The 16280-nt window shown below is 40.3% G+C and overlaps 1 protein-coding gene across 1 annotated transcript in view; it reads right to left on the bottom strand.

The window, feature by feature from the left end:
- The window catches only part of SYTL5 (synaptotagmin like 5), a 442905-nt gene that overhangs the window by 37145 nt on the left and 389480 nt on the right, over window positions 1-16280 (bottom strand). Inside the window, exons 13-14 of the mRNA XM_059678890.1 lie at window positions 9101-9200; window positions 1960-2121 (exon numbers count right to left, since the gene is read on the bottom strand). Of these exons, the coding sequence (XP_059534873.1) occupies window positions 1960-2121; window positions 9101-9200 (262 nt within the window). The remainder of the gene's footprint in view (window positions 1-1959; window positions 2122-9100; window positions 9201-16280) is intronic.

Raw genomic sequence — 16280 nt, 5'->3', positions numbered from 1 at the left:
TATGATGCTCACCCATACACATAAGGAATGAAGTGATAGGAGATTGTTAGGTCACATTAAGTGCCATCCATTATGGTGAGTCATCTCATTCAATTCCAAGAAATGTAAAGCTGTAATGACCAAATATTTTCCATAAATATTGTCAGAAGACTGTTATACTATTGTGGAATCATTTGTTGTTATTATTGTACTTTGTATCTCTATCACATTTATGTTAGTCATGGGCTTGCAGTTATTTTATGTTTAAATATTTTTATTATATTATTGTCGATTTTACTCACAGCCAAATTATACCTCCTAAATATTTTTTTTCATTAGTTATTTCCACCATGTTTGAGACCAAAATTTATAAAATCCCACTAGAAAGTTGTATTTAATTTCTGGGTCTCAGTCTCCTTATATAAAATGAGGATAATGATACTTAGCTCACAATGGATGTTGTAACCATTAGATGTGAACAATGTTGCTACTGATGATGATTAACATTTGTTATTGTTGATACCCAAACATTTGTTATTGTTGATACCCGTTGCTTTTTCCTGTCTAGCATCCACTTACCGTTCCTTTAGTACTACTATACCTGGATTTCCTCTGGGGCAATACCACCTTTAGGACCAGGATGTGTTCTGATTGTCTTAAACAAGTCAACATAGCTCACTTCTATGGCCACAATGTCATCTCAGGATGGGCAAATAATCTAGGATTAGTATAACCAGGCCCAGGGTATTGGTTAGACTATTGGAGGAGGAACTCCCTCTTCTCTTAGACAGTGTGGTGCTAGGATGGGAGGCTTGAAATTGTGTAGTGTCCAAAAGAAACATACCTGGAGCTAGTGAAGAAGGCAAATACTGTATGAAGTTTGAAAATTAGGTCAACACAGAGAAGTAGATCAAGCCCTGCTTGATAATCACTGACCAATAATTTCCTTTTCCTTTTTGAGCATTATGGGTTGGGATTTCTGTCAATTGCAATAAGGGGACTGTGATATAATATAGATATTACCTAGCCTTTATTGAGAGTTTACAATGTGCCAGACACAATACTGTGAGCATCACATAAAATGCATATTCAAACCTTGCAGCATCCCTATAAGCTATGTCAAATTATTATATCACAAATGAGAATGCCAAAGCCTGGGAAGTTAAGGAATTTGCCCAAGTTCACACAGACAATCATGAAGCTACCAGGATTAAACTCAGGAATTTTCATTTGAGTCCATTATCTTTACTATCATGCTTTTTCTTCTTCTTTTGTCTTCCTATATAAAGAAAAATGTTTGGTTATGTAAACATGATCTTTTTTCCCCCCACTTTACTCTTGGCTACCTGTAGAAGGACTCCAGCTTCATTGAATGAATCCAAGGTAGTTTACAACATACTATATTATCAATTTCTAGAACCAGCCTTGAGATTATTTCTCTGACTATAACTCAAGTCCTGGGTTATGAATCTCAAAAGTAGGAAAGTAGAAAACCAGATACATTAGCTATTGGTCACTTCCTCATGTGAGCCAAGGTAAGACAACTCCTGCTTATGTCTGACTTATAAAGAATGGGGGATAGAGAGAATGTTTTGACACTGATCTTGCTCTATGGATTTGTTTTTGTTTATGTGAAAATGAATGTGTTCTCTTTCAAATAGGATCATATCATGTATTTATTTTATCAATAGAGACCTCCAAATGATATACATTTTTAGTAAAGCATATTATAATATATATGACTATGTGGTTTGCAATAATATATATGATTATGTGGTTTGCAATAATATATATGATTATGTGGTTTGCATTGAATTGAATAAAGGTTTACAAAAGATTATATTTACATTTATTACATGATTCCAAAATTAGTTGTACTACTAATTTTTCAGATTATCCCTTGAAAATTGGAAGATATCAATGTGGTTCATAACTTGACTCATTGTATAATTGTTTGACTAATCTGGAAGCATTTCCTACCTTGGGCTGAAGTACAAACCACTCATCACTTGAATTTTCAAAGTTCCATGAGTCAAAAGGAATCTCCACCTCCCCAAGGAAGCTGTTATGTCCAAATCGATCATAATGCCAGACTGAGAGCTGCAGTGTTCTTGTTTCCAGTTGGGTATGGCTGATAGTATACTGCAAATGAAATTGACAGCATTACATTCCATATGGAAGGCTCTGGCCAGTTTCAGGACAGGTTGAAATTTACTTTCACCATCTTTCAGATCAGATGCATTAGTAATATGAACAAACCAAACAAACACAAAAAGTTTTTTCTTTGTTTCTGCTACAACTGAGGTTCTATTCCATAAGCTCATTTTGTGTTAGACCTAGAACTGAAAGATATATCAGCAAAATATTTAGGGGGGAGTCAATCAACTTCAGATATTGTATAAAAAAGTGTTAGGGGAAAGAGTATCGAAGATGGCGGCTGGCAGGACTGAGGTGAGGGATAGGAAGTGAGTGAATGATGGAATGAAAGGAGAGTGTGTGGATGTGTGTGGTGTGTGTGTGAGTGAGTGAGTGAGGGACAGTTAAATCCGGCAGGAGCAGCAGAGGCTGACAGACCAGGCTCTCTGGGACACAGAGAGACTACCACCTCTGCAGCACTCCCAGACTGCGGGACTCTGGCATGGAGCCCCCGCCATCTTGAAGGGGAGAGCGGCCTCTTCTGGGAACTCAGCAGCACCACCACTCAGACAGGCCTTGGACATTGCCCGCGACCCGGCAGCCACTCCAGCCAAAATCCTGCAACCACACCCGCAGACTCGTAGACCCTGGGACCTCCACCACACCTGCAGCAGTAAGTGTAGCCACCCCCTTCCCATCTGCAGACCTCCAACATCACTTTTGTGCATCTCCAGCAAGCAGGTCTCCCGCATGCAGGTCTCCCAGGCACACCACTGCATACACTTCTCTTAGCAGTCACTGTGAGCCTCAGCTGGGTGTGATTTTGTGCAGACACAAGCTCACTGCCCCCCAGTAGAAATTCTGAATTCCCTCTGCCTCAATAACTGCCTACACACACCCAGCTGCACAACTTAAGCTCCAGGGCCCCTCAGCGCCAGGACCCCTCAGAGTGCATCAGAGTTCAGCGCCAGCGAGCTGCACTGCCACAGTTGCTCACTCCCCCTGAGCCCATCTATCCACAGGGCACTTTGGGGAAGGAGCGGTGAGTCTCTGCTGGGTCTGATCTTGGACTAATAGGGACACACTCCCCTGGGCAGTAGAAATTCTGAATTCACCAATCCTGGATACCTGCCCAAAGTGTACCAGGGCCCTTCAGAGTGCTTCAGTGCACCTGCACTAACAAACTCACTGCGAGTGCTCCTGTGTGCTGCCACGGGGAATGCGAGCCTATCCACCACAGGTGCATCAGCAAAATCTGAGTTTCCCCAACCCACAGCTGCAGAAATCTGGACACTACAGTTGCATGCTTTTGCAGTGTGCAGGTCTCCTAAGACCACCGCTCCACAGGCAGCCCTGGGGCCCCATTGCAAACCCTGCTGGTCATGCATTTAAACAAACACGGGTGCACTTCTGGGCTGTAGAAACACTGAATTCCCTCTTCTGGGATACCTGCCCACAGACACTACAATCCAGTGGCTTCAGTGCCAAGGCCCTTCAGAGTGTGTCAGTACACCTTTCTGGCAAATACACCACAGGTGCCTCTGTGAGCAGCCACTGGAATCTCATGTATTCAACCATGGAGGCAGCAGCAAAAGCTGAGTCTACCCACCCCACAACTACAGAACTCTGGACACCACAGTCACGCTTTGCCAGAAGGCAGGCTTCCTGAGCCCCACCACCCCAATAGGCGGTTCCTGCACGCCACTGTGAGTCCCTGTGGGGCACGCCTTATTTCAACCAAGGGCATAAGACAGCAAAAATTAGAACACCCCCCTCCATGGCTGCTGACTTCTAGACACCTCAGTTGTGCCTTTCCAGCTCACAGGCCTACATCAAGATGACCCAAATAGCCCAAGGAAGGAGCTACAGTAGACTACCAAGCCCAGGAGACCTGAGAGGTCACACCAGTAGCACCATACCCTAAAGAAACTGGGTAGCAAAGCAATCTGAGCAACAGTTAAAACATTACAGCAAAGCACGGGAAGACAATAAAGCAATCCACAAAGGAAAGAAAAAGAGAAATCACCAGAAAAGAAGTTAAATGAAATTGAGGCTACTAACTTATCAGAGAAAGAATTCAGAGTAATGGTTATAAGGATGGTCAAATGGCTGGATGACAAACACACACAACTCAATGAGAATTATAAGGAGCTGAATGAGAATGTCACCAACATGAAAAGGAACCAAGAGGAAATGAAGAATGACATAGCTGCAATAAAGAACACAATGGAAGACTTAAACAGCAGACTAGAAGAGGCTGAGGACCACATCAGCGAATTAGAAGACAAGGTAGGAAAAACAAACAAACACAGGAGCAACAGGAAAAACAATTTAAAAAGCAAGAGGAGAGCCTAAGGGAGCTTTGGGACAATGCAAAAAAGGAACAACATTCGCTTAATAGGGGTGCCAGAAGGAGAGGAGGAGAAACAAGGAATGGACAACCTGTTTGAAGAAATGACAGAAAACTTCCCTGATATTGGCAAGAAAAAAGCTACACAAGTCCAAGAAGCACATAGCGTGCCAAACAAGATGAACTCCAAAAGACCAACACCAAGACACATCATAATTAAATTGGCAAACACCAACAACAAAGTACGAATCTTATAGGTTGCCAGAGAGAGATAGAAATTTACCTACGAGGGATCTCCTATTAGAATATCAGCTGACTTCTCCACAGAAACACACCAGGCAAGAAGGGAATGGAATGAAATATACAAAGAAACAAAGAGAGAGGACTCAAATAAACAAAATCAGAAATGTAAGAGGTGAAGTAACAACTGATCCTACTGATATACAAAGGATTATCAAAAAATACTACGAAAAACTCTACTCCAACAAACTGGACAACCTCAACGAAATGGACACATTCCTAGAAAAATACAAGCTTCCAAAACTCAACCAGGAAGAATCAAAAAACCTGAATAGGTCAATAACTACTGATGAAATTGAAACAGTAATCAAAAAGCTTCCAGCAAACAAAAGCCCTGGACCAGATGGCTTCACAGGGAAGTTTTACCGAACATTCAAAGGAGAACTAAAGCCAATCCTTTTCAGACTATTCCAAAAAATTCAAGAGGAAGGCACACTTCCAATCTCTTTGTATGAAGCCAGCAGTACCCTAATCCCAAAACCAGATAAAGACACCACAAAAAAGAGAATTACAGGCCAATATCCCTGATGAACATAGATGCTAAAATCCTCAACAAAATTCTAGCAATCCGGATCCAGCATTACATTAGAAAGATCATACACCATGACCAAGTGGGATTTATTCCAGGAATGCAAGGTTGGTACAATATCTGCAAATCAATAAACGTGATATATCACATAAACAAGTTGAGAGACAAAAATCACATATCGATTGATGCAGAAAAGGCATTTGACAAAGTCCAAAGCCCATTTCTGATAAAAATCACTCATCGAAGTGGGAATAGAGGGATCATACCTCAACATAATAAAAGCCTTATATGAAAAACCTACAGCCAACATCATACTCAATGGGCAAAAACTAAAACCATTCCCCTTAAGAACAGGAACAAGACAGGGATGCCCACTTTCACCACTCCTGTTTGACATAGTACTGGAAGTGCTAGCCAAATCAATCAGACAAGAAGAAGAAATAAAAGGCATCCAAATTGGAAAAGAAGAAGTAAAATTGCTATTATTAGCTAATGACATGACACTGTACTTAGAAAACCCTAAAGACTCCATTAAAATTCATTTATTAGACGTAATAAATGAATTTGGCAATGTAGCAGCATACAAAATTAACGCCAAGAAATCTATGGCATTTTTATACCCCAATAGTGAACTTACAGAAAGAGAAATTAAAAAAACAATCCCACTTACCGTTGCACCAAAAAAATTAAGATACCTAGGAATAAACTTAACCAAGGAGGTAAAAGACCTCTACCCAGAAAATGACAGGACATAGAAAAAAGAGTTAGAGGAAAACATAAACAGATCAAAGAACATATCATGTTCATGGATTGGTAGAATAAACATCATCAAAATGTCCATACTACCCAAAGCAATCTATAGATTCAATGCACTCCCCATTAAAATACCAACAGCATATTTCACAGATCTAGAAAGAACTCTCCAAAAATTCATCTGGAATAAAACAAAAAACAAAACCGAGTAGCTGTTGTGATTCTGAGAAAGAAGAACAAAGTAGGAGAGATCTCAATACCAGATATCAAAATGTATTACAAAGCCACTGTTCTGAAAACTTCCTTGTACTGGCACAAGAACAGACATATAGACCAATCGAATAGAATAGAGAACCCAGAAATTGACCCAAACCACTATGCTCAATTAATATTTGACAAAGGAGGCAAGAACATACAATGGAGTCAAGACAGTCTCTTCAATAAATAGTCCTGGGAAATTTGGTCAGACACATGCAAAAAGTGAAACTAGACCACCAACTTACACCATACACAAAAATAAACTCAAAATGGATAAAGGATTTAAATGTACGACAGGAAACCATAAGATTATTAGAGGAATCCACAGGTAGCAAAATCTCAGATATATGCCGAAGGAATTTCTTCACTGACACAGCTCCTAGGGCAATGGAAACTAAAGGGAAAATAAACAAATGGGACTATAGCAAAATAAAAAGCTTTTGCACAGCAAAAGAAACCATCAACAAAGCAACAAGAAAACCTACTGCATGGGAGAACATATTTGCCAATGATATCTCTGATAAAGGTTTAATCTCCAACATTTATAGGGAACTTGTACAACTTAACAAAAGGAAGATAAACAACCCAATCAAAAAATGGGCAATGGACCTAAATAGACACTTTTTGAAAGAGGGCATACATAAGGCTGAGAGACTTATGAAAACATGCTCAAAATCACTAATCATCTGAGAGATGTAAATCAAAACGACAATGAGGTACCATCTCACACCTGTCAGAATGGCTGTCATCAACAAATCAACAAATGACAAATGCTGGCGAGGATGCAGAGAAAAAGGAACCCTCATTCACTGCTGGTGGGAATGCAAACTGATGCAGCCACTGTGCAGAACAGTATGGAGTTTCCTCAAAAAACTAAAAATGGAACTTCCATTTGACCTAGTGATCCCACTTCTAGGAATATATCCCAAGAAACCAGAAACACCAATCAGAAAGAAAATATGGGCTCTTATGTTAATAGCAGCACAATTTACAATAGCTAAGATTTGGAATCAGCCTAAGTGCCCATCAGAAGATGAGTGGATTAAAAAACTTTTGGCACATCTACACAATGGAATACTACGCTGCTGTAAAAAAGAAGGAACTCCTACCATTTGCAACAGCATGGATGGAGCTGGAGAGCATTATGCTAAGTGAAATAAGTCAGTCAGAGAAAGATAAATATCACATGCTCTCACTCATTTGTGGATTATAATGAACAACGTAAACCGATGAACAAAAACAGATGTAGAGACAGAGAAGCATTGATCAGATGCTGAAAACTCAGAGGGAAAGCAGGGGAAGGTGGGGGTGAGGGGGAAAGATCAACCAAAAGACTTGTATGGATGCATATAAGCATAAGTGATGGATATGGACAACAGGGCGTGAGGGTGAGGGCAGAATTGGGGGGATGAGGGGACATTGGGGGGATAAGGACACATTTGTAATATCTTATTCAATAAAGGGGAAAAAAGTGTTAGGGGATGAAGTTTGTCCCATTTCCAGTTTTACCTGGTTTTTATTTACCTAATTATTTTTGACATGTATTTTATAAGCTTAAAATTTAATATATCAATTCTTCAACTTCTCTGTCTTATTTTATTCATAATGAGAACTCACATATCCAGAAAAGTACTGACAGTGAGACATTTATTACCACCAAACTTCATAAAGTCAAGCCTAAGTGAAGAGATGAAAATGTAAATGTAAATATAGAAAGAACAGAAAGAAAATATTGCTCAGGTAGATTTTCCTTTTCCAGTAGAATTTATCCAAGGTCGCATATCCATACACCCTCAAGCTTTCTGCTTGTTTTATTCAACTACCACCTAGGACTTTCTTCAGACTAACTGATTCCTAATCTTGGATTTGCATCTATACCAATTCCTTGCTGTTCCTGACATGATTAACCTTGGCTCCCTGCTTCCTGAATTTGCCATATCACTCTGTTTATCTATTCTCTATAGTCTCAGCTCTGCTATCTTATTATGGTCACTGTATTAACCCTCAACCTATATTTATTCATTCTCATTTTTATCTTGATATTGCTTCCTGTTTCTGCACATGACCCCACTGACACATGCCCTCACTTACCAACTTCCTGCTATGCTGGACATTGGATCCATCATTTCATCCACAAGATGCATAAGTTTCCCTGTTACTGACAATAATCTCTACATTCTAGTCTCCATGATTTTTCTTACCAGTTTAGATTGATCCAGGATGAGAAACAGTGTTGTTACATGGAAGCCAATGGGGAAAAGTAATTTTTCTAGGATTGAGGCCTGTGTCATATCTTATCTAGGTCACTTTCTCTCATACACCGCAAATCTAACTCTGTATCTCCATTATTCATTAACCACATGCCTGTACTAGTATTTAGCCAAATTTTGAAATCTTAACAAGAAACAGCACATATTCGTGTTACCAGAACAATGACTGTGTACAAAATGACCTGCTAAGTCAATGACAAACTTCCTTTTGTGGGAAACTAGAAAAAAACAGTTTTCCCAAGGGTAAAATATATCTTTTGGACAAGATTTTTTGTGCCAGCTAAGATATAATTTTACTGGATCTTCTCTACTTAAGCTTCAACTTTAGCATCAGCAGAGAAATAAAGTAAGAGTGGTTTACATTGTTTCTTTTCCAAAAAGCTGTTAGGAAAGCCAAGAATATTATATTAATTTATTCAAATTTTACTTTTATAAAATATACATGCAAATTCTCTGTAGTTACTTCTAAACCAATGAGGTTGTGGACAGTATCACTAGAGTTACCATGAGAGACTATTTACTTACTTTTAGTGTTTCATTGAATTCCGGATTGATGCCAGTTCTGATTTTAGTCTTGCGCTTATTATTTCTAGACTTGTCAGGAAGAAGGTATGACTTGACATAACTGTAAATGATAAAAGATGAAAGTAATTATTGGGAAAAATCTACTTTGCAAAAAAAATACTCAGAGACTTCAGTGAATAAAAGAAGTAAAGAGAATTGGCCAGTAATTATAAGAGTCAGCCTGGCCTCTGTGGCTCAGTGGTTGAGTGTTGACCCATGAACCAGGAGTTTGTGGTTCAACCCCTGGTTAGGGCATATACCCTGAATTCCGGCTTAATCTCCAGTAGGGGGCATGCAGGAGGCAGCCAATCAATGATTCTCTCTCATCATTGATGTTTCTCTCTTTCTCCCTCTCCCTTCCTCTCTATGAAATCAATAAAAATATAGAAAATAAACATAAGAGACAGAACCAAAGAGAATATAGTCTACATAACAGATTATCTTAAAGACAACTCTGGGCCTTCAATAAAAGAGAAGTGGTAAAGAGTATGGGCTCTGGAGTCATGCCAGTTGGGTTTAAATCATTCCCTGCCTCATTAGTTTTGGTGAACTCAAGATTATACTAATGCTCTCTGTGCCTCAGTTTTCTCATCTGTAAAACTGGGACAATAACAATATCAAATTTATGATATTGTTATTTGTGAGGATTAAGTCAGTTGATACATTTAAAGACCTGACATATTATATAACTCAAGAAGAAATATAATCTATTATTATGATTAGTAGTCTCACAAAATAGTATGGGGTTATATTCCTCTCTATTCATATGTCAGGAGTTCTGATTAGTGCTCTCAATGGTAATGGGTGAATAAAGAAAAATGGTGAAAAGGAAGAAATAAAAAATAACAACCTAGGTCAGAATAGCAATTCACCCAACAACTTGTGTTGAACTATCTCAGCAACCTCCTGAAGCAGGGGCATCATGACAGACTCAGAAATGTATAAGATGTACAACATTCTACCGGAGTTCTGAAGCACATGAACTGGGGCTTTAGATGATCCCTTTCCATGTTAGTCTAAATGATTATATTTGTCCTGAAGCCTTCTGATATTGAACTGAGGAAGTAGGTGGACAACTTGTACTCAGTTTACATTGATTTTTCTATCTTAAAATATTTGGAAACAGCTTGGTTGCATTGTTTATTGAACCTAGGTCACCTAATATATAAAAAAGGGGGTCACATAGCTGGCCTGAGAGTGTGCTATCCTTAGAAATGCCTGCTTATAAGGTTGGTGCTTGGCTGGAATCTGGGAACTTGGATTTCAGAAAGATTCTTATCAGTCCCAGAACAGATATAGTTTTGTTACTATGACTAAGCTATAAAAACAATGACTGATGATGAGCATCTGCTTTTATTCTGGGAAACTGACAATTTTGGTATGTGACCAGTTGAGTCTCTAAATGGGTTTCCCTGGCGGACAACATTGCCCAATGTCACAACCTGTTGCTAGAGGAATTAAATGTATCCTGTGTAGTCACTGGAAGAGAACACTTGTAAGCTTAAGCCTGGTTTCTTCAGAACTGCATCACATATACCTCTTTTCTTTGCTGACTATAACTACATATGGAGTGCTATGGGTCCTCCTAGTGAATTATCAAACACAGCAGTGGTCTTTGCAATACCTGATACATTTTTATATCCAGCTCCCCTCCAAAGTGCCGTGGTCCACACCTACCCTTGAAGACTGATTCTTGGAATCCCATGAGCTTCAAAATTGCCCCTTTGATTTGTTCAACTGGGTTAACAGTTTGGTAATTTTCTCTGAAGTATGCCCCAGAACAAAAATTAACTCTCATGCATCCTGGGGTATGCCAATGTGTCAGCCTTCTATTTCAAAGAGCTGCCTCTGCCTAAACAATAAATATGTCGATTAAGAGATTACAATGAAGAACCAAGATGGCGGCATAGGTTAATGCCGGAGTTTGCTGCTTTGAACAACTACTTCAAAAGTGAAACCAAAAAACGGAAGGGACATCACCCAGAACCACAGGAACGCTGGCTGAGTGGAAGTCCTACAACTAGGAGGAAAGAGAAACGCATACGGACACTCAGAGGAGGCGCAGTGCTGAAGTCAAATTCTGAGGTGCAGAGTGCGCGGAGCGGGCTGGTGGCAGAGGGCGCGGTTGTTGTTTTCAATCGGGAGGGAGTCGCAGACTCTGAGCACCAGATCCGGGCGAGTCTTTAGGGACCCAGACTCAAACGGGAGAAGCGGGACTGTCTGGCTTCGGTCAGAGCGAGTGCAGCTTTCTCTCCGAGCTTTGCAGCGGGTGCTGGGACTCAGAGAGGCAGAGCCCCTGGGGACAGGACTGAGAGCCGCCATAACTGCTCTCTCCGGCCCACCCTGTTGATCCTGTGCAACCCGCCCCGCCCAAGCCCAGCGCAGAACCATTTGCCGGATAGCCTCAGGCAAAGGCTAGATTAACACCTCCCTAGAGGACAGAAGTTCTCTCACTGCTGACACAGCTGATTCTCATAGCCACTTGGCCTGGAGGTCAAACCCTCCCTGGAATTAGCTACAACAATCAAGATTTATCTATAAGACTGCGAACAAAGACCACTAGGGGGTGCACCAAGGAAGCATAACAAAATGTGGAGACAAAGAAACAGGACAAAATTGTCAAAGGAAGATATAGAGTTCAGAACCACACTTTTAAGGTCTCTCAAGAACTGTTTAGAAGCTGCCGATAAACTTAATGAGATCTACACGAAAACTAATAAGACCCTCGATCTTATATTGGGGAACCAACTAGAAATTAAGCACACACAGACTGAAATAACGAATATTATACAGACGCCCGACAGCAGACCAGAGGAGCGCAAGAATCAAGTCAAAGATTTGAAATGCGAGGAAGCAAAAAACATCCAACCGGAAAAGCAAAATGAAAAAAGAATCCAAAAATGCGAGGATAGTGTAAGGAGCCTCTGGGACAGCTTCAAGCGTACCAACATCAGAATTATAGGGGTGCCAGAAGATGAGAGAGAGCAAGATATTGAAAACCTATTTGAAGAAATAATGACAGAAAACTTCCCCCACCTGGTGAAAGAAATGGACTTACAGGTCCAAGAAGCGCGGAGAACCCCAAACAAAAGGAATCCAAAGAGGACCACACCAAGACACATCATAATTAAAATGCCAAGAGCAAAAGACAAAGAGAGAATCTTAAAAACAGCAAGAGAAAGAAACTCAGTTACCTACAAGGGAATACCCATACGACTGTCAGCTGATTTCTCAACAGAAACTTTGCAGGCCAGAAGGGAGTGGCAAGAAATATTCAAAGTGATGAATACCAAGAACCTACAACCAAGATTACTTTATCCAGCAAAGCTATCATTCAGAATTGAAGGTCAGATAAAGAGCTTCACAGATAAGGAAAAGCTAAAGGAGTTCATCACCACCAAACCAGGATTATATGAAATGCTGAAAGGTATCCTTTAAGAAGAGGAAGAGGAAGAAAAAGGTAAAGATACAAATTATGAACAACAAATATGCATCTATCAACAAGTGAATCTAAGAATCAAGTGAATAAATAATCTGATGAACAGAATGAACTGTTGATTATAATAGAATCAGGGACATAGAAAGGGAATGGACTGACTATTCTTGGGGGGGAAAGGGGTGTGGGAGATGTGGGAAGAGACTGGACAAAAATCGTGCACCTATGGATGAGGACAGTGGGTGGGGAGTGAGGGCGGAGGGTGGGGCGGGAACTGGGAGGAGGGGAGTTATGGGGGGGAAAAAAAGGAACAAATGTAATAATCTGAACAATAAAGATTTAATTAAAAAAAAAAAGAGATTACAAAAAAAAAAACAATAAATATGTCAGTCCTAAATCATGTTGAGTAATAGCATCTTAACAATCAGGTAACTATAGACAAAAGCATTACAGATGAACTTTGAACATTTAGAAGTGTGACATTGGAGGAAAGTGACAATCAACCTTCAGAAGAATGCTAAGAATCTCCTGAAAAGTGACATCAGAGGAATGGCAGCATGATAGTGCACCTTGTCTTCTCCTCCTGAAATTTCAACAAGTTAACCAACTATAATTCAACAAACAAATCCCTGCTCAACTCTGACACATGCCTGAGAAATCTGGGCATTGAAACATTTAAAGGTGGGTAACCTGGAATAAGTGGGGAGAGGAAAAGGGAGGAAAGCACAGATGGCCCATAGATGCAGTCCTGCAGTCAGAAGCTTGTGGCCTGGCTGGGAATAGGAGAAATCTGGCAACAGCAGGCACTTCTTTCAACTAGGAGGAACAGAGAGCTGCAGGGAGCAGCCCAGTACAGTGAGCAGTGAGGAGGCAAACAGTGTCTGAGTCAGCAGACTTCTGACAGAACATGAGGTTCTGCCATGCAGTTTCCAATGTTGAGCTGGTTGCTGGTGTTTCAGACAAAGAAATGGAACCACAGAGCCCTTCTGTCACTTGGACTCCCAAAACTTGCCTCCCATTGACCTTGGAGTCAGGTCCAGGAGCATATTATCTGTAAACCAAGAGCTTTTGCAGTAGAACTGCTGTTTCCCTCTGTGATGGATCCCCATTGCAGTGAGGGCAAAACAAAGCCCACCCCCAATCAGAGTGGCTGTACTGTTTCACAGAAGCTGTGGAGGTCAAGACTGGAAGATCACAGAGATAAAATCTTGTGATTCAGTGCCATCTACTGGAAAATAGCAGAAAGACCTCTTCAAAGAAAGCTGCTATACAGAATGTCATTAATATAGACAGATATTCATGCCTAGGCAAAGGAGAATAGCAAATACTATGAATAACCACAGTAATGAGGATGATCAGAAAGAAAATGAAAAATCCTCAGAAAGCAAGTTGGAACACATGGAAGAATGTGATATAAATGACAGAGATTTCAAGATTGAAGCTCCGAAAATACTCAACGAGATGCAAAAAAATACAGATGGGCAATTCAGTGCACTCAGAAAACAAATGAATGAACAAAACGAGTACTTTATTAAAGAGATTGAAACTTTAAAAAGAACCAATCAAGTTCAGCTGGAGTGGCTCAGTGGCCGAGCATTGACCTGTGGACTGAAGTGTCCCGGGTTAGATTCCAGTCAAGGGCACATGCCCGGGATACAGGCTTGATCCCCAGTAGGGGGCATGCAGGAGGCATCATTGATATTTCTATCTCTCTCCCTCTTCTTTCCTCTCCAAAATCAATAAAAATATATTAGAAAAAAAAGAACCAATCAGAAATCCTGGAAATGAAGCATGCAATTAAGGAGATTAAGAGTTAACTACTTGGGGGAGAAAAAATGGTGGCTGAATAGTCAGACTATTGTGCACCTCGTCCTAGGGCCAGACTGTAAATACAACTAAATTGGACAATATTCACCTGGAATTACTAACTGAGGTACAGCTGAAGAGGAGACATATCAAGGAAGGACAGAAAATACCTGGAGATTAGTAGGAAGGGTGAGGTCATGAGGGTAGCTGACTCAGCTTTCACAGGTGGCAGGCCAATGGGCCAAGAGTGAGGAGGGAGATCCTAGCTATGGGAGGGTCAGTTCCCTCAGAGGATAGAGGCCTGGAACACAGGCTGAGATCCATAGGCTGGAGCACCAAAATCGAGACCAGCAGCTTATGTTGAAAGGCCACAGGGTTGCTGGTTGTGGTGGAGTCTGGAGGCAGTAGACCAGAACCAGTTGGAGAGAAAGATGCAGTTTTTATTATTGTTGTTTTGTTTTTTAAACTCAGAGCAAAGGAGTTTTTATTTGCATATACTCACCCAAGGCTTTGGTGCAGGGAGGGAGATGGAGACTCAAGGTGCCTAAGTATGGGAAGCATTGTGGGGAGATGTGGAAAAGCAGCAGCCAGGAGTATTTGGTCATAAGCCTTCAAACCAAAACAGCCATTTTTCCTGAGAGGAGCTAGCTGCTTCCAGTAGCCTCAGGGAAGGAAAAAAAAACTATCCTAGATGATTCAGCCTGTCCCATCCTCAGGATCCCTGCATTGTTGTATCTTTTTTCTTTTATTTCTTTTTGTCCCTTTTAAAATTAATCTTTATGTATCTGCTTTACTGATTTGTTATTATTCTAGTCTCTGTTGTTTTGTTCATATATCTAATTTTCTTTTTCCATTTTCTTACTCATTTTTTTCTCTTTTTTCACTACTCATTTTTTTTTTCTTTTCTTTCTCTCATTTCTTGTCTTGAGTTTTTTCATTCCCCAACCCCCTTTTCTTATTTTAGGACAATCTGCTTTCTCCTCTATTTTCCTTTTCCATTTTCTCTCTTTTTTGACCTCTCCTTCCTCCTTTATTTTAAACCATTTTCCTTCCCCGAATCCCCTAATACTTTATATTATTTTATTTAGTTCAGATCTGAATCTACATATTCCTTCCTCCCCACTTTTTTTTTTTAAAAAAATTTCTTTACTGATTTTTTATTATTTTTTAATTAAATCTTTATTGTTCAGATTATTACAGTTGTTCTTTCCCCGCCCCATAACTACCCTCCACCTGGTTCCCACCCCACCCTCTGCTCTAACCCCCCCCATTGTCCTCATCCATAGGTGTACGATTTTTGTCCAGTCTCTTCCCGCATCCCCCACACCCCTTTCCCCCCCTGAGAATAGTCAGTCCACTCCCTTTCTATTCCCCTGATTCTATTATAATCATCAGTTTATTCTGTTCATCAGATTATTTATTCACTTGATTTTTAGATTCACTTGTTGATAGATGTGTATTTGTTGTTCATAATTTGTATCTTTACCTTTTTCTTCTTCTTCATCTTCTAAAAGGATGCCTTTCAGCATTTCATATAATCCTGGTTTGGTGGTGATGAACTCCTTTAGCTTTTTCTTGTCTGTGAAGCTCTTTATCTAACCTTCAATTCTGAAGGATTGCTTTGTTGGGTAAAGTAATCTTGGTTGTAGGTTCTTGGTATTCATCACTTTGAATATTTCTTGCCACTCCCTTCTGGCCTGCAAAGTTTCTGTTGAGAAATCAGCTGACACTCTTGGTGCACCCCTTTATGGGCTTTGTGCACAGTCTTGTTGTAGTTAAGTCTTGATTGTTGTAGGTATCACTGGGAGGAATTGACCTCCAGGACAATTGGCTGTGAGAATCAGCTGTGTCTTCAGTGGGAGAACTTCTGTGCTGGAGATATCCTTCTGTGCCAAGACT

This window comes from Myotis daubentonii, chromosome X (genome assembly GCF_963259705.1).
Source record: "Myotis daubentonii chromosome X, mMyoDau2.1, whole genome shotgun sequence".
Lineage (NCBI taxonomy): Eukaryota > Metazoa > Chordata > Mammalia > Chiroptera > Vespertilionidae > Myotis > Myotis daubentonii.
Note: the sequence above shows the minus strand (reverse complement) of the source record. Positions and strands in the feature narration are given on the sequence as shown.